The sequence below is a fragment of the Lepidochelys kempii genome, chromosome 5 (assembly GCF_965140265.1).
Source record: "Lepidochelys kempii isolate rLepKem1 chromosome 5, rLepKem1.hap2, whole genome shotgun sequence".
Taxonomy (NCBI): domain Eukaryota; kingdom Metazoa; phylum Chordata; order Testudines; family Cheloniidae; genus Lepidochelys; species Lepidochelys kempii.
The window spans coordinates 71,753,371-71,772,488 of record NC_133260.1 but is presented as its reverse complement, the minus strand read 5'-3'; the positions used below and the strand labels follow the sequence as shown (position 1 = coordinate 71,772,488).

At 41.9% G+C, this 19,118-nt stretch overlaps 1 protein-coding gene across 4 annotated transcripts in view; it reads left to right on the top strand.

Annotated features, from left to right (window-relative positions):
* Positions 1-19,118, top strand: part of EPB41L4A (erythrocyte membrane protein band 4.1 like 4A) — a 222,493-nt gene that overhangs the window by 145,520 nt on the left and 57,855 nt on the right. For all 4 annotated transcript variants that reach the window (XM_073344691.1, XM_073344692.1, XM_073344693.1 and 1 more), the window contains 2 exons: positions 1,757-1,834; positions 5,883-6,004. In XM_073344691.1, coding sequence (XP_073200792.1) covers positions 1,757-1,834; positions 5,883-6,004 — 200 coding nt within the window. The remainder of the gene's footprint in view (positions 1-1,756; positions 1,835-5,882; positions 6,005-19,118) is intronic.

Sequence of the window (19,118 nt, the reverse complement as noted above, 5' to 3'; positions counted from 1 at the left end):
CTGTGGCACTTGGTGGAGTAACAGGAGGCAAGGGCCATTCAAAACCCTGTAGCTTTGCACTGCCTCCTGTTCCTCAGCTCCCCCAGGATGCATGCAGCACAGCTAATACGGGAGGTGTGCTGCCGGCCCTCTTCCCCCATCAGCTGCTGATCCCAGGGTGTCACTCAAGGGTAATCCACATTACAAAGGAGGAACTTGCACAATTTAACAGTGACTCAGGCCCGGTCTACACTGCAGCATTAGGTTGACATAAGGCAGCTCACATAAGCTATGTCAGTGTATACCCTACAGCCTTGCTCCCGCCGATATAAGTGCCATACTACACCGGCATAATAACTCCACGAGAGGTGTAGGGCTTATATCAGTGTAGTTAGAGCGACACAGTGTTCCTGTCTGTAGACCAGTGTTCCCCAAACTGTGGGGTGCAACCCCTAAGGGGGTGCGGAGGAATGTTCAAGGGGGCTCTGCTGGAGCCATGAAATGGACAAGAAAGCCAGCTCCCCAGCCAGGCTGCTACCTGGTCTCTGCTGTAAGCCAGGCTGCCACCCAGGCTCCCGGGTCAGGCTGCCACCCAGGCTCCCCACAGGGAGCCCTGCTGCCCTCTGCGGTTCCGGCTCCCTGCTCCCAGCCAGGCTGCTGCCCAGGCTCCCAGCTCTGCTCTGGGCTTCTTGGCTCCCCGCTCCCCTCTGGGAACAGGGCATCTGACTGGACACTGAATGTAAATCTCCTTGCTGGGAGCCTGGCTTTCCCCGGGCTCTTGGCTCCCCACCAGGAGCATGGCAGCCGACTGGACTCTGTGTGCAGATCTCCCCGTTGGGAGCCCAGCTGCCCCCCTGCTCAGGCTCTTGGCTCCCCGTTCCCTGCCAAAAGCACAGCAGCCAACTGGACTCCGGGCACAGATCTCCCTGCTGGGAGCCCGGCTGCACCCCCTGGGCTCTCGGCTCCCTGCTCCCAATTGGTGTAGTGTAGACATGCCCTCACTCAGCATTAACTTTCATGGGGATTGTGACAGGGCGACATCCTGTTCCTGTCTTCTGTTCTGTCTACATCGACTATAAGACTTTCAGTTGTTAAACACTCAAGCACAGTTTAGTTACATTAGCTCTTCCCACTACCTTATTGATCCATACACAATAGTTATTTATAGTGTCAGTTTCTCCTCAGTTCTTTGCTGAGGAGAGGGAAGAGATCTCGCTACCCAGAGACCTTTCCTGGTTTTGGCTCTGCTAGCCTGCCTCCCTCTTCTGTGCTGCTTTATACATTTTGTGTTAATGGACCAATTTGCTTGTTAGTCCTCCCCCAGCCCATTCAAATCCATTAATTAGGCCCCATCAAGGTCACCGTGGTGGAAATTGATTGGTATTTAAATGAGTGCTGGCTCAGCTGTTGATTCCCAGGACTCTGCACAGGAATGTTCTGTGGGGTTTGGGTAAGGGTGATGGCACAGAAAGAAGCCATCCATCTAGATCTAGCCTCACCTGCATGGATTCATGGAACTCTAAGCCCCATGGAGCACCTATGGGGATCCCGCCTGCCATGACATGGGGATGAGGAGTTTACAGAGGAGCCATGCTTCCCCTTTGTGGACCTGCAAATTTGTGCCCACAACTTCTGTTACGAGTGGAGGAGATTACTTTGTCTTATAATAGCATTGCATCATCCTAAAACCATTCTACATGTACATTAATTAGTTTATTTACCATATATTTGAGTGTATGTAATTTTACTGTGTCATGTTATTCTTAAAATAATGTAGAATGCCAGAAAATGAGTCAAGCTCTCAGTCAAGAAAATTCAGCAAGTTTGGATCCATAGGCTATAAACATCGGTACAGGTAAATCTATTTCACCTTAAAATCTTTACATTCAGATCATTTCCCCTCAGAAAAACTGTTAATCATAACATTCCAGTTCACAGATTAAACAGTGTGAGATGCAGAGCCAGATTTTCTGGTCTGATTTAGCTGTGCTCAAAGCAGGAACTGGGAGGGAGGCAATGAGGCAGGGGCCAAGGTTGCTTTGTGGCTCCCTGATCCCTGGGGGCCAGTACAGCCCATAGCACAGCATAGAGAAGCCTCAGGGATGTTCTAAATTACACCTAGCCCATGGCCTGAAGGGGCTGTTCCAACAAGTGTGGATCACCAGAGCATGGAAGGATCCTGGCCAGGATTCTTATGCAGAGATCTAGCACTAGTGATGGCAGAGAGCTGTAGGGAAATCTACCAACTATGGGCATTTCTCAGAAGGCCAGTTAAACTAGCTTTACAGCCCAGAGTGTTGCCAAAGCAGTACAGATGAGCCATAGTGGGGCTAAGGATCTGGTGCTTTTTGGCTAAGCTAGGGATAGATCAAACCAATTTGGTGAATTTAAGGTTTCCTTGTCTAATGGTTGGGGCACAAGATTTGGAGCCAGAAGACCTGTGCTTTAGACCCAGCTTTGGCAAATATATGCTGTGTGACCTTCAGTAAGTCAGTTATGGTGTGATTTACAGAAGTGCTGAACACTTGCAGCTCCAACTTCCTTATGAGCTGCAGGTATTCACCATCTCTGGAAATCAGGCCACTGACTTTTCTCAGGCTGGTGACATCAGTCAGGAGTGTGAAAAATCCACACCACTGACCAAAGGAGCTATGCTGACCAAACCCCCGGTGTAGATGCAATGAGGTCAATGGAAGAATGCTTCCGTCCGCCTAGCTACCATTGTTTGGGGGAAGTAGTGTTCCTACATGGCGTAAAAACCCCTTCTGTCTATGTAGATTGTGCCTATGCTGTGTGGGGTTTTGCCAGCATAGCTATGGCGAAGGAGCTATGCCAGTGTAATCCCTAGAGTGTAGCCATACCCTCAGTCTCAGTTTCCCCATTTGTCAAAGGGAGATAAAAACACTTTTTCATCTTTGTAAGGTGTTTAGAGACCTTTCAACAGAAAGTGCAATACAAGTCTTAAGTACTATGCTATACCATAATCATGGAACACCATGGCCAAGTTTGAATGTCACAGTATGGAGTACAGTATCCTTATCACTGCCTCCCAGGAACACAAACCTAAAATCATAAGTCATATAACCCTCAACATCTTAAGCATCTCCCGAACCTCAGTTAACAAAAGAGGGCCAAAATCTTAGTAGAGAAGGATATGGCTCCACAGGGGCTTCCAATCTTCTCTTTATTGGAGTGACCTTATGTATGAATTTGGAGTGAAAGCTCCTTACAATGAGAAATACTTGATTCTGTGCCAGAGTAGAGAGGACCCAGGCTGTCTACCGCCTGGAACAGTTCTGCTGATTGGGATGTGGCAGACGCTTTGCTGTAGGAGAAGAAATTTTGCCTCCATTGCACCCATGGCATGAGATTTAACATTTTTTTGTTGCAGTTGGCCACACTTAAGTATTTCTGCCCCTGGTGCTCTAGTCTCATACCTTCCCCCTTCATTTGTCACAGGCTGTCTGCATACAGCATCAAGGTGGCTGGTGGTGATAATGAATTCACCTCTTGGGATGGGTCTTTGTCGACTGCAAAAATGTTTTTTAAACATTCCAGATAATATCTTCTCTTATCACCAGAAGGGAAAAAGGAATCCTTACTTGTGCTGTGTTGATCTGCAAGGGTTTTCCCCAGACCTGGGTTACTGTTTTAATAACTTGGAATTTTAAAAAAGATTGGGACTATCCTATTACAGTTCAGCTACTGGGCATTTGAAGCGTATTGATTACCAATATGATAGTGAACATTATTTAATTGGTTGGTATTTGAGATTCAGTAACTGTTGCTTCATTAAATGCATATTGGCAACTGTAATTAACAGCATCTTCATGTGCTTAAAGCATCAACTGTTTGCTTGCACTGTAGATCTGATTCCCACTACCCCACCTGTTCTTTATTTCATTGTTTTTTGGGGGTGGGTTGTATCGTTGAGGGGCAACAATAAAACTGCACTTCTGCATATGTAGTGTAAGCTCAAGACAGAAGCTGTAATTCCATGCCTGAGGAGAGGGGGTCATAACCTTTTCTTGTTAGCCTCTGGGTTATTTGTTTGTTTGGAGTCTGGTAGTTTGTAAGCAAGCTGAACTCCCCATTATCAGATTAGTTGTTTAGATTTGGTGGTGCCCAAAGGGGATTAATGAAGGCTGCTGTTGGGGGCTTACAAAGGTTAACATGGTTGCAGAGCTATAACATTTGTTAATATTTTTTGCCTAGCCTGCAGAATAAAATAATTTGAAACTTAAAACCAATAATACTTTGATCCAATCTGATGGTTTTTTCCCCTTAAATATATTTTCTGATGTTTAAAGAAATTAAAAAAAAAAAAGGATTGATGCAAATAGATGTTCACATAACTCAAATACTAATTACAATGCTTAACACATGGTATCATTGCTCTTCACTCATTAGAAATGCTCCTGAATGTTTTTAAATCATTGCACTGCAGATGTGGCAACTGGGAATTACTGCTAGAAATGATCTTTCCAAAAACCTTAATTTAAAATAAATGTAAGAGCGATTTATAAAAAAATGTAAAAGTCTCTGCATTTTATTTTTGTTGAAACTGAAATACTGTTAGATAGTATTAGTGTTATTAGTAAAATAATGTTAGTGTTTAATTGATCTTATTGTGTGACAGCAGAAAATAAATAAAATTCATAGTGCTATCTGGTTAATATATCTTATTTGTTCATTCACAGATGTTTTGGATAAACCTGCATTTGTCATTTATGATTCATATCACTTTAAGGTTAAATCCAGAAATTCTAGAATAAATTTTTAGTCTTACTATCTGGTTTTGTTTTGTTTTGTTTTTTACAGGGAGAGGGGAAGTGTAACTTAATTTTACTGAAAACAGTTCAGTAACATAGGTCCAAACTGGGGTCACAGTTTTTTGTGATACAGAGATTTACCTTATTTGTTCATTGTATGTTATGAAGCTTGTCTCTATTATACATTTAATTTTTTGTTTGTTTAATATCTTTCCCCATTATTGTTAACACAGAAACGCTTAGGTTTTAATTACTTTAATTAATTTTTGTTTTTTCCCTAATGTCTAAAAGAGAGAAAAATTTGAGAGCTGCAGTGGGTGCACAAGGCGATATGTTTTTCAGGAACAAGTGCCTATATTTACAACCTATGGCCTAATTCACATTTATACTAAGGCAACTTTTTACACTGTGTAGTCATGTATGACAGAGCTTTAAAATGGGTGTAAATATAATTTCTCACACTGTGAAGTCCCTTTTACATTGCTTTTGCAATGAAAAGGGGCCTTAGCATAAATGAAAATTAGGTCCTATAATTTTTTGGTGTTAACAGCTTGTTGCAGTCTGGCATTGCACTGAGTTTGGTGTCACTTTATCATTCCCATTTTGATGCTGTGAAATATTAAGGCAGCAATGTGTTGCCTCAAACAGAGGAAAGTTAAGGTATATTTTAGTAAGACAAATGACTCTAAAAATTAATTCAGGAAATAAAATGACAGCAATCAAATTACATGCTTGAAGGTTATCGTGAAGCCAAAAAAAAGGCCAAACTGTGTTGGCTACTGTCTTAATTCTCAGTAAAGTAGCATTTTGTGTGGATTCTGGAACTGTTTCCTTACACTCAGTTGGAAAAATACCAAATGCAGGAGAGAATGGCATGATCTGTTGGCAGTTGTGCCAAGGTATGATTTGAAACAAAATCACAATGAATAGCACTGTAGTTAATACCACACAACCTGCTGTGTGAGCAGGAATATTAGAACTTGACTCAAGGTTCCATGGGTAAAAGGTTGATGACTAATTCATTGGTCTCCCAACCAGCATAATTGCTCTAACTAAAAATGTTAAATTTCTTTAAGGTTCACTTTGCAATTTTCCATTTGTCCATCATATTGATTTTGTTGCATTTTCAAGTGGCAGGACAGCTTTGCAGATGAGCAGAGAACTTTCTGTCCAGCTTCCTCGGCCTGACCAAAATGTTGAAAGAAGTCGTAGTAAGACTTATCCAAAAAGAATGGCACAAACACAACAGACTGGTAAGCCCTATTTGAACACTTCTGTTTATTTTGTCTAAGAAGAAGCCTTTTCTTTGGCCAAAGATGATTCACTCTGTTTTCAGGAAGTCAAGCTGAAATTACTAAATTTTCCTGAAGTTTCTCTTTAAAATGTGTTTTCTACCCTATTTTTGTTTTAGACTGACATAAATATACTAACATTAGCTGGAGCTAAGATTTCCAACTTTATGAATAAAAGTGACAAAGGAGTGTGGATTAGTGATAGAAGTACATTTTTGTAGATTCAAATATATAGTACAGTAGAGTAGCCTGAAAACATGTAATCAAAAGGAATTTCTTTTATTTGCTATGTTCATAGCACTCTGCAGTTTGGACTATGTGAGTGTGAATTGCAGCTCACCCTAGCATGCTGTACTGTAACTCCCCTCTGTGGATGCTGCAGGTGCAAATGAAAAGGCACCTAGTTCTCATTAACTTAAGTCCTGTTTAAAGAGAACTTTATTAACCCAAACTTTTAGTTTGTGCTTGTAGTGTCCACATGAGGGAGTTACAGTGCAGCATGCTAGTGTACGCTGCAGTTCATATCCCTGTAGTCCAGAATGTGGGGCCATCTACACAAGCCGAGAGACTCTGTGAGCAAGGTCTTGTGTCTTAAGCAGAATATTAGACCTACATAATTCCTCTGGCATCCCAGAATTATGCATCACTGCTTCACCCAAGGATTCTTCCCCTCACTGTTTCTCTCCAATACAGTCCAATCAGTCTAACAAAACTTGTGATGTTTATTTTGATGTTAGATTGAATTTAAGTTGCCACCCTCCTTTGGATTTTCAGTGTGATTTAGATATGTGGGTTGAAAACTCATAACTGCATTGTCAAAATGTCAGGGGGAAGCTGGAAGATTTGGCAGCTAGGTGGGGATATTTAGGACTAAGAGGTGACTGCAGGAATTGGCCCCAACATAATAAATAGTTCCTGAATTTTAGTAATAGAAACAATAGGTTTTACGATTTTAGGCCTCTATCCAGACGAGTACTTACGCATGTACTTAACTTTCCATGCATGAGTAGTTTAATTGACTTCAGTGGGATTACCCCTGTGCATAAAATTAAACATGTGCACAAGTGTTTGCAGGATTGAAGATTTAGTCAATAATACTTGAAAATTTAGCCAAGTTTTCTTCTTATCACAAGTTAATTGAAATATTAGAGGCATTCAAGAGCCCCAGTTTTTTAAACCTAGCCTATATGGTTACTAATGTGGTGAAATTATAGATTTTTTTACTTTTTAATCTTAATGTTGTGTTTAATATTTTCATCTTTTCTCCATTACATTTTCTGATATTTGTGCATCACATTTGACAAGATTTTTATAGAATAAATAGGAAACACTAAAATAAGAAACAAAAAACAAAACAAAAAACCCAAACCCCAAAACAACGAGCATCCCAACAACCCTGAAATCCAACTGCTTGATCGTGGAATAAATGCCAGTGAGTCATTATCTTAATTTCTTCCTATATCTTTGCATTTATAGAATGGTAATGTTTTATGAGGATACTGTTTTATCATCTGTTCCATCTTACTAACTACCTAAATAGTTATCTAGTGGCTAGAGCATTGATTGGGAGCTAGGAAACTGGAATCTAGTCCTAGCTTTGCCACCAGGCTCTGTGGTCTTGGGGCACTTGAGGCAGAGAGATTGATTGATTTGCCCGACTGTCAAAATTAAGGTAGTAATGGTTACTATTGTACCTGCCTCGCATTGGGGGTTGTGAGTATTAATTAGTTAATGTCTAATGCTTAAAATATATAGAGTGGGATTTTTAAAAGCACTCAGCATTGGTTTTACTTTGCTCACATTGAAGTCTGTGATAGATTTGGGAGCAGAGTCAGGCCAACATGGAAAGCTTTTGAAAATCCCACCAGTATAGCACCATATAAATGATCATCATTATTATTGTGTATTTATTTCCTAATCTGTTTATATAGCTATTCATATCATGGGGCAGATGTTCCCCATCTGTATTAAACATGAGTTAGAGGGAAAACTGCATTGGAAACACTGAAAGATTTTCTTCATAAGCTTTTCTCAATATCATTTCCTTCTAATGAAGGAGCTTACAGCCTCCTGGAATGGAATGCAGAGGGCAGTTATCTGGATCCAGGAATGTTCTGTGCTGGTTACAGGTCTCACCTGTTTGATTTTTAAGCAAAAGTTAGTGCTTGCAACGGTAGCATTACTTCCCCCTCTGTGCCTGTTAGTTGCAACCCTCAGGAAGGGGTGGAACTACTTTACCGTTCTCAGAAAATGTAAACAATTTACAGTATATGATTGTCCGAGCTATGCATATGAAGAGAGGCACTCCTTTGCTTACAGGCTACTTTATGCGGCAGAGGTGTGTCGGTGCATAAACATGTCAGAGACTAGCTTCCTCTTGAAACTAAGGCAACGCCTACACTGTGAGCTAGGGATGTGGCTCCCCAGCTCACGCATGTCCTTGCACTAGCTCTCATCAAGCTAGCATGACTGTAAATAGCAGTGTAGCCATGGTAGCACTGGTTGTGGCAGCAGAGACATGTGCCAAGTACAAACCTGCCGCAAACCAGTGGGTATGTATTTGGCACGGCTCAGACGTGTCTCTGCTGCTGCTATGAGTGCTACCATGGGTACACGGCTATTTATACTCGTGCTAGCTTGATGAGAGCTAGCGTGAGTATGTGTACATGAGCAGGACAGTCGCATCTCTAGCTCATGGTATAGACATAGCCTGATTTTTGCTTTTTGAAAACAACAGTAGGACTCTGATGGATTTGGAAAAACAAGGTGGACCAATAAAAAATATTACCTCACCCATCTTGTCTCTCTAATATTCTGAGACCAACATGGCTACATAACACTGCATACAACATTTGGCATAGACATCCTTTCAGCTGCACTATTCAGTATTTCTGTTGATAGTTTGAAATGGATCTCATTTCCTGCCTCATCTCTCTCCTCTAATTTTGCAGAAAAGTACATGGCTACTCAGTGAGTGATCCTGTCAGCTGTAACATAAATCTCCAGTATCTGTTCAGTATGGGCACTTGAGTGTCTTGTATTCTTTACTACTCTATTGTTTCAGTGGCAGATGTTCTGTGCTCATTGATAGTTGCTGTCATTTTTCTATGGTTGTGAGAAAACTGAGACCTATTATATATATTTGTTTGCCTGTAGTGATGTGCAAAATTCCACAAGCAGTGCATTTCTGTGTTGTTTTGTTGAGTTACAAAATTTTGTAGCTCACAAATTTAAATAAAAAAAATTTTTTTCCCCATGTCCACATATATATGCATATGTCTATAGCCTCTTTCACATGCACCGATGTGTAGAGTATTTTATTTTTAATTTAACTTATGTACTCAGTAAACCATTTATCACCAAATGAGTCCCAAAAGTACAGCCACTTTCTGTTGGTGGGTGTGCCTTACTTCTAAATGACTATCGACGAAAATGAATACGTGTTGCATATGTCACTTAACCTCTTGGTTAAGGGGAAAGGGGAGAGAGCCAGAACGTTCTCCATGGAGAGCAAGAAGCATTATAAAAGAAAGACATGCATGTTCCTCTGACAGGCTGTCCTGACACTTGTAACATCCTTGCATATAAATGAGCATCTGTTTGAAACCTCATTTTTCATTTTGCATATGGGCATGTACGTTGATAAACCAGGTTAGCCCGCTTTCTCTGTTTAAAAAGATTTTCAGAGGTGAAGGGTGGGTTAATGTTTCTCTCTCCATGCTGGAGTATAATTGGATACCTCATGTGACAGGCTCTGCTACATCTCATTGGTATAAAACCTACACTTTTCACATAGACTCTTTCTTGAATGTAATCATGTTGAGTCCTATTAACTCAGTAAATCAATTCTGCCTCACTTGATTCATATTATGCATCATTTGATAAAAATATGAGCTAATAGCAGACTTTAAATCCTACAGAATAATTTTGATTTAGGAGATGAGTTTGGTAGGATGAAGTAGTGTTATGAGTTATTTAAAGCTTTCCCTGCTGAAGGTATCTGGGAGAGTAATATGACATAGCTTATTAAAATAAATACATTTTTTTAGGATAGTTAGAATTGTACCAGTTGTCATGATAACTAACCATTCATAATATTATATTTTCTGGCATGGTGTAATAGAATTAAACATGCATTGCTTAGCATTTTACACTGATTTATTTGACTTGATTTTGCCTGTCTCCTAATATGAATTATATATTCCTTAAAATGTTTTGTGCCAAGCACCATTTATGTTAGCAGCCTGTTGGGGATGGTTTAACTTTTGCTTTATTTTTTGCCTTGTGCTTGTGTCCCCCTGTACAAGGGATAGGCACAGTCAGAGCTCCTGTGGTGAGGATGGAGAGCCATGGCTAGGGATGGTGCACTATGCACACTCCCCCATACACCTGGGAGTTCTGGATGGGACTGTGTTTCCTGAGCCACAATCTATCCTGGAGTTCCCCTTGGGAGGGAACTGCTCCACATTCCCTCCAATGTGGGACTGTGTATAAATCACACAATCTAGCCCTTAAAATCCGTACTCCCTCCCTTATCTCATAAAAATAAACTTTTCTGCCACCCGCCACCTCCAGTTCCTCTAGTGCAGGGGTTCTCAAACTGGGGGTCGGGACCCCTCATGGGGTTGCGAGGTTATTACATGGGGGCTTGTGAGCTATCAGCCTCAACCCCAAACCCTGCTTTGCAGCCAGCATTTATAATGGTGTTAAATATATAAAAATATTTTTTTAATTTATAAGGGGGGTCGCACTCAGGCTTGCTGTGTGAAAGGGGTCACCAGTACAAAAGTTTGAGAACCACTGCTTTAGTGGCCCTGTGCTGATTGTCATGACTGATTATATAAAAACATTGAATTTACCACATATTGTCCATTTCCCATTGTTCTCACCACTGTACTGATAGGGTTAGCAATCCCATGTAACACTGAGTGGCTCAGAGTACTTCATTGTCACATTGGCCCATTATTACATGGGTCTAAACTTATTAGCATGGCAGCCAGTGACTGAACCCCATAGTAAGAGTGGGAGCAGATGCTGAGAGGATAATGATGGAAACATTTAATTTTTGTGTGTGCTTGTTAAATATATTTGGGGCTTAAAATGGAGATCTGGAGGAGGGAGTGTACATAGTGAAGAGAGGAAAACTTCAGGTTTATTCCTAAAAATATTAATTAAAAATGATCTGGTTCTCTTGATGGGATAGACAGTTTGATTTTGGCTTGGCAGATTATCTTCCCAGGAACCAGATTAAAGCTGTACAAAAGCATCCCTCTTATTATCCCTTTCTTGAAACGTTACATATATCAGCCATTCAGGTATTAGAGAAAAATCAGACAAGGAAGCTTTAATCTCTATGTATTTGATGTGTACCAGTTCCATTAAAGTGAATGACTTTAAAGGAGGCTTTTTAATTATCTGTTTTACTGCAACACATAAAATGCTAGTAGCCTAGGCATATTAGGAGATTTGGGTGCTCTAAACATATGCTAGATACTTGTAATCTATGAACTATGAGCAAAGTATAAAACCTTATTTAGCTGTCCCATTACATTGGTTTCATCCCAGTGTATCTTCACTGTCTCCACTGGAGTTACTGTGATTTTCACCAGTATAAATGAGGTCAGAATCAAGGCCTTAGTGTTGATTTTCTTTATAATATTTTTTCTATAAAACTTTAAGTCATGGGTTTTTAGAAAAATAAATGGGCCATGTTTGACCACAGTTGTTAATGTTTACTAACCACTGTTTGTTCATTTACTAAATAGATTGTCTATTAGATTTTTTTTCTACTTTGGAATTTGGAGCCATAACACTGCAATAAAATTCCAAAGAGCGGAACATAAACATTAATCACTGTACTTCAATTTTAAAAAAAGAGAAAAAACAAATTTCTTTTCTTTACCCTTAAAATCTGCAAATCTGGTTTTCTCCTAGCTAAACACTCACAAAATTAATTGGCACTCCAGGGTGTTAGCACCAAACAAGCAAGGTTAATTTTCTAATTTGGTGTTAGGTTTGGAGAGTTTCCTTCATAGGTTCAAGTGTACGGTATGAATAGCTGACTGTGCTGTGCTCTTAGCCACTTTCTGGTTTAATTTAGTTGGGAAAGGGTTACAGTAAAATTTTGCTCTGTTTATAAATCATAAATCATGGAGCAGTGTTCAGGATCCCTCATTGTTCTGTAGCATTCTATTGTGATCAGAATGGCATTTTGAGCAGCTTTCAAAATGCTGGAGACTAGATTGCCTGATGAAAAGGTTATTTATCCTTTTTGTTAAGTGCTCCATTATAAGAGTTCCTTAGGGGTATTCTCCCTGGGACAATGTTTATATGACCCCCATCTACTGCTACCCAAAGATTCTGGTTTACTCAATAATGAAAATGCATAGTTTATAATACATTATTATTATTGCTTTAGGACCTGATTCACCAGTGCCTTGCATGGATGTTTACACCTGTGCAAAGTAGTGGGTGTAAAATGCTACCATTCTGATTTCGGAGCAGCCTAGGTTAGGTGCGGTCTGGAAGATCAGGCCATTAATATTTATGGTGCTGTACTATACCTTGTCTTTTCAGGATCAGGGCCCTGATCTACTAGGCACTGTGCAAACATATATTCAAGCACAGTCCTTTGCCTGAGAAGACTATATATTATCATGGGATACCACAGGGCACATCTCATTTGTTGTATGCAGTATTGTCAACCCCAAACATTCAAAATCATTAGTCAGGCCCCAACAAATCATGACATTTTCTTAAAAATAAGGATTTTTTACATATATAATAGGTGTTGAATTTTTTATTTTAGCCTTCTGATTTTTGAGCCTGTAGGGTACACTCAGGTCAGATTTTCAAGCTTTTCTCTGCAGCAGGGCTGGCTCCAGGCACCAGCGAACCAAGCAGGTGCCTGGGGCAGCAAATGGAAAGAGGCGGCAGGAGGTCGGGCTCTGGGGCGGCAATCCATCCTTGGCGGCGGTGGGAATTTGGCGGCCGCTCCATCAGAGCGCGTTTCGCACTATCACTTCGCCTCCGTGTTCAGTGGCAAGGTTGGGTTTGTTTGTTTTTTTTGCCGCTTGGGGCGGCAAAAACGCTGGAGCTGGCCCTGCTCTGCGGGTATGGGGAGAACTATTTTTTTAAAGGAATACTGAGATTCTCATGGAAGAACATGTCTCCAGAAGCTGGGGGTTTAAGAAAAATACCAAATAACATGACACTCATGATGAAATCATGAGATTTGACAACAGTGGGTATAGATGCCAGAGTCACTTTGTTTAATTTGAGTTCTCTCACCATAGGATGTACTCAGTAGTATGTAGAGTGAGATTCTGAGATGATAGGTGATTTAGGAAATCACATTTTCATCATGATCTCTGAGTAGTCACTGTACCCAGATCCATATTTCAGACACTTCCCCAATTCAGATAAGTACTGAGCAGAAAAGGCCTCATTATCTTTTCACCTACCCCTGTGAAAATGAAGAGAAACTCTAGTGGAGTTATACTGGTGTAATACTGATATGGGACTCAGAATCATTCCAAATATCTCCATCTTGCAGTGGTAGAGCTATTTTTACCAGACTCTTTTTTTGTGCCATGGAAATTCTCTGCTTATAGTTGCAGTCCTGGTAAAATAGGGACAGTCCTCTTTTTTTATATGATGTCCCAGTTTCCTGGGAACTTCTTTTGTGATGACTGAAATTCATCAGTCAAAGTGTTTTTTTTTAATAACTACAAAATGTTTGTTCAAGACTGAGTGTTCAATGTGATGAACGACATTTGGAGTAAAGAGAAAAGTTTAATGAGGATGAAAACTATTAAAGCTGTTCTTTTGCTCAAAGTGAATGTTAACAAAATTTACTCAGAGTTGTATTTATAAAAGTTAGTTACTGGATATCCTCCACTCTGAGGAGGATAATGTTGAGTAAGTAGCAGCACCAGAAGTCATTAAAAAGTGTTTTGTATGATTCGTTGTGACCCTAAGAAATGTTGCTAGTTCTCAATTTTGAAAATGTGGTCATTTTATAATTGACACTTCTATCAAAACTGTAACATTTTTACCTTTTGTAAAATGACATTCAAAAAGATGTGAAATTCTTTTCTAACTTCGCTTTTTTTGTTTTATTACAAATTTTGATAAAATGTTGATTTGGCTATTTTTACTTTGTGTGTGTGTGTATATATATATATATATATATATATGGTTGAGAGAAAAAATAAACTCAGACTACTGGTTTAGGACAATATTTAATGTTTTTATTTAACAGGTAGTTCCAATTTAAAAATTAAACTTGTCAACCAGTTGTCTAGACTATGTTCTAAATACCTTGGGTATTTCTAAAACATACACATGTAAAAATCCATCAAGTTTCAATATTTCTGGTTAATAACATACAGCACAGTGCATGAACTTCCAAGAAAGTGTTTTTTTTTTCTTTTGGTATCACTATGCTCTCTTCCCATTAGTGGGTTTAAATACAAACACTATATTCGGATAATGTCAAGGGACTGAGTTTGATAAAAAACAGACATGAGTTAATGATTCCACAAGACTCCTAAAGTTGTTTAAATTTAGGGTTCTTAAAATTTAATAATCTATTTATATTCCACAGCAGAAGTTGACATAATAAGGATTATTGTAAAAGCAAATAAAACCATGTACACCAACCCTGTCAGAAAGTTCAGGTAATGCAAAATAAAGTTCAGATTTTATTGGACAAAAGTAGGAAAAACTGCAGCTATTCATATATGAAAGGATTCTATATATCAAAGGTATTTCCAAAATACCTGTTACTTTAGTATCAGAACACCAATAATGGCAGATAAATCATAGCAGTAGGATTAGTGTTAGAACAATTTTTTAAAGAGTCCATTTTGTATCCAGAACCACATCACAATTTCTACCACCAGTGATCATATGAACTGCCACAGAAACATCAAAGGGTGCAAAGGGCAAAGTATGCAGCCCCATCCACCTCAACAGCCACCCGACTTCATCCACCGGTCAATGGTTACTTTTGGCAGGACATTCGAGAGTTGTGACATAACAATAATGCCATCCCCACCCGTTTCCAAAGTTTCCTTTGGTGGTGCCTAGAATACTTTGCCTGCAACTGGAGAGCTATAACAGACAAGTGGGTATCATCCATTTTGGTTACACCATCAAGTTTTTTTCTCCTCCAAAACCTCCTTCCTGGCCCCTCTTTAGGCACCACTCATGAGGAGCTCCTCCACTAGGAGCTGAACACTCCTCGAGCGAGGCGCTATAGCACAAGTGCCACCTCACCATCAAGAAAACGGGTTCTACTCCAGCTAGTTGATAGTACCCAAGAAAAAGGGTGGATGGATGCCCATTGTTGACCTATCTCAGCTGAATATTTTATTCACAAATTAAAATTCTGCATAGTTATATTGGCATCAGTAATTCCCTCCTTGGAAAAAGACGTGCTTTGCAGCTCTTGTCGTGAAAGATGCTTATTTTCATGTAGACGTTCACCCATCCCACAGAAGGTTTCTCAGGTTTCAGATAGGACAGGAACACTACCAGTTCAGGGTGCGCTCCTGTTCGGTCTGGCAACAATATCAAAGATTTTCGCCAAGGTCCTCTCAGTGGTGGCAACACAGATTAGATGAGATGAAACAGCTACACCATCTTCCTGTATGTGGACACCTGGCTTCTAACAGTCAGATCCTATCTGGAAGTTCAGTCAGCAACCTTGTCCTTTATCCTCCTGCTGGCATCCTTGGGAATCTGCATAAACAAGTAAAAGTCTACTTTGACTCCCATGCAGCTCATAGACTTTATAGGGCAAACCTGGACTTGATCTCAGCAAGGGCCTACCTCCCTGTAGACAAATTCCATACCCGGAGCAGTCTGATAAACCGAGTCACTCTTAAACCCTGAATGACAGTCTGTGCCTGTCTTTGTTTGCTGGGCCACATGGCCTCCTGTATTTAGGTAATGCCTGTAAGAACCTGCAGGACTAGAATCTGGGACCATGTGTGTTCTGGGCTAGACACTTCAGGAAGTACCACCCAGTGGGGCCCGAGTGGCAGTCCCCTGTAGCCCACTGATTGGCTCAAGTTGGTATAGATACCAGGAAGACATCATGGGGAGCTGTCTGAACAATGATGCAGACAAACTACTTGCTACCGCTCCTGAGCTTGCCTCACTGTGAATCCTTGACTCCAGCTTCTGACCCTGGTTCATTCCCAACTCTATTACTTGCCTGCAGTCTGTCCCCTGGTTCCTGACCATGAATAGCCCCAACTCTGCTACTTGCCTCCCACCTGCAACTTGGTGCCTGACCCTGACCCAACTATTCGTCTCCTGACCATAACTTGGTAACTGACCGATGCACACAGGCTGTCCACGGTCTGGCCCTTACAACGTTGTTCACCAGGCTGCATCTCCATATTCAACAAGTCTGGCTCCCTTCAGTGTATACACCAGACAGACACAGCATGAACAGTATAGGGGCAATCCCCGTCAATGTCAGGACTTCACTTACCTGGTAGATGAATCCAACATGCTGATAATCATGATCACATCCCTCATGGACAATCAGATGGCACAAGGTGTGTGGATACCTTGGGAAGCCAGGATGCATATCAATCTCTTGGAACTAAGTGCAGTCAGACAAGTCTGCAATGGATTCCTCCCACTCATACGATCCTGATATGCCTAGATAATGTTAGATGACATGACAGCTGTCTTCTTACAAATAAACAAGGAGGGGGAAAATCCTTTCCATTGTGCGTAAAGGGGGTGTGACAGGTTTCAATCAGACCGCTGAGCCCCGAGGGGGCGATGGAGAACTTTGGTCCCACTGGCGGGCCTTAGTCATACCTTTCGGGTGCTGGGGAATTAGCGGGAAAGGTGTGGTGGCTGGAGCCTGCAGCGCGCCCCTCGGGCAGGGGGGCGCCGGCACGAGCCTGCAGCGCGTGGTTCTGCTACCCAAGGCAGGTTGGCCGGGGTAGGGGAACGCAGGCCCACCCGACTCCACTGCGTTCCAGCCCAGGGCCCTGACAGTGGCGGGAGGCGAAGGTCCTGCCGCTCGGTCAGTGGGGGGCCATCTGCACCCGCTGACCAAACACACCCACCCCACAGTGCAGTTCTGCCCCTGGGCTACTTCCTACCCGGTCTCTCAAGCGGGTCTCTCCGGTCCCTCCAGCTCGTCCGGGTATTCCGCTGCTGGCAGCTCCAGCTCCCCCTCTGTGTCGGACTCACGCTGGCCTGGATTACAGCCGGGCCCCTCCAGGTCCTCTCGGTACTCAGCGGCTGACAGTCCTGGTCGCCACAGGCCTTCCTCCTGGTCAGGTTCCTCCTGGCCGAGGGCCTCCCCTGGGTCGGCAGCAGGATCGCGAGGGAGCAGCCTGTGTCTGTCTCCCTCCCTGGTGCTCTTCCCACTGGGCAAAGGGCCTCGCCCTTTGTACTTCCTGTCCCACCCCTCCCCTTCCAGGGATTGGCGTAAGCTTGGTCTGGCCCCACCCACTCAGGTTGAGAGGGTGGCTCTTTACCCTCTGTTTCGGAGGGAAGCCACCCTGGCTCCCTACAGTGGTCAACCTATGGAACCGGTGTATCCAGAACCACATCACAATTTCTATGATGTACCTCCCAGGTGCTCAGAACTTGCTGGAGGACAGCATGAGTAGGCATTTCACCACTGATCACAAGTGGGAGTTACACAATTCAGTGCTGATAAACATCTTCCTTCGGTGGGGAATGCCCTCTTGCGACCTGAAATATAGTGTCTATTTCTGGGTGCCACACTTCAGGAAAGATGTGAATAAACTGGGGAGAGTCCACAGGAGAGCAACAAAAATGATAAAAGGTTTAGAAAACCTGACCTATGAGGAAAGGTTACAAAAATCTGAGCATGTTTAGTCTTGAGAAAAGAAGACTGAGGGAGGATCTGATAACAGTCTTCAAATATGTTAAGGTCTGTTATAAAGAGGATGGTGATCAATTGTTCTCCATGTTCACTGAAGGTAGGACAAGTAGTACTGGGCTTAATGTGCAGCAAGGGAGATTTAGGTTAGATATTAGGAAAAACTTTCTAAGTATAAGGACAGTTGAGTAGCACTGGAATAGGTTACCAAGGGAGAGTGTGGAATTTCCATCACTGGAGGTTTTTAAGAACAGGTTAGACAATCAGTTCTCAAATGTACTTGGTCCTACCTCAGTGCAAGGAGCTGGATTAGCTGACCTCTTGAGGTCCTATCCAGCTGTACCTTTCTATGATTCTATGAACAAGAAGTTCAACATATTGTTCCAGAGAAGCACAGGTCAGGACTCAAGGGGCAATGCCCTCCCACTGTCCTGGACAGACTGCTTCAGGTATTCCTTCCCTCCCATCCCACTAATACCCCAGGTTCTGTGGAAGATTTGTCACAACAAAGCACAAGTCATTCTCATCTCACCCTATTGGCCCAGACAGTTCAAATTGCAGACCGCCTACAAATGTCAGTCTGTCAACCCGTGAGCATTGAGTCCTTCGCAGACCTTCTAACTCAGGAGAATGGCAGGATTAGACTTCCTAGCCCAGACACTCTTCACCTCATGGCTTGGTATTTGGATGGGCATCAGACCTAGAACATTCCTGTTGGGATGCTGTTCTAACTATTTTTAATTATAGCAGGAAAGATTCTACCAGAAAATGTTATCTAGCCAGGTGGAGCCATTTCTCTACTTGAGTGCACCAGAACCAGTTATCATCAGGGCTTGCAGGTATTCCTGCTGTTTTAGACTCTCAAGACATTGGGTCTGTCTATTCTCTTATTGTGGGTCCATCTAGCAAAGTCAGTGCATTCCATCTTCCAGTAGGTGGCTATTTAATTTGTACTCGTTCAGTAACAACTAGATTTCTGAAGGGTCTGACTAGGAAGTAGTGAAGCCAGCACCACAGTGGGATCTCAATCTCCTACTTTCAACACTTACTGGACCACCTTTTGAGCCGTGTGCTTTATGTCCCACCTGTCTATGAAGGTCACCTTCCCGGTTGACATTAGGTCGGTCAGAAGGGTGGACGAGCTGGGGGCCCTCATGGCTAAACTCTATATGCTACATTTCATAAAGA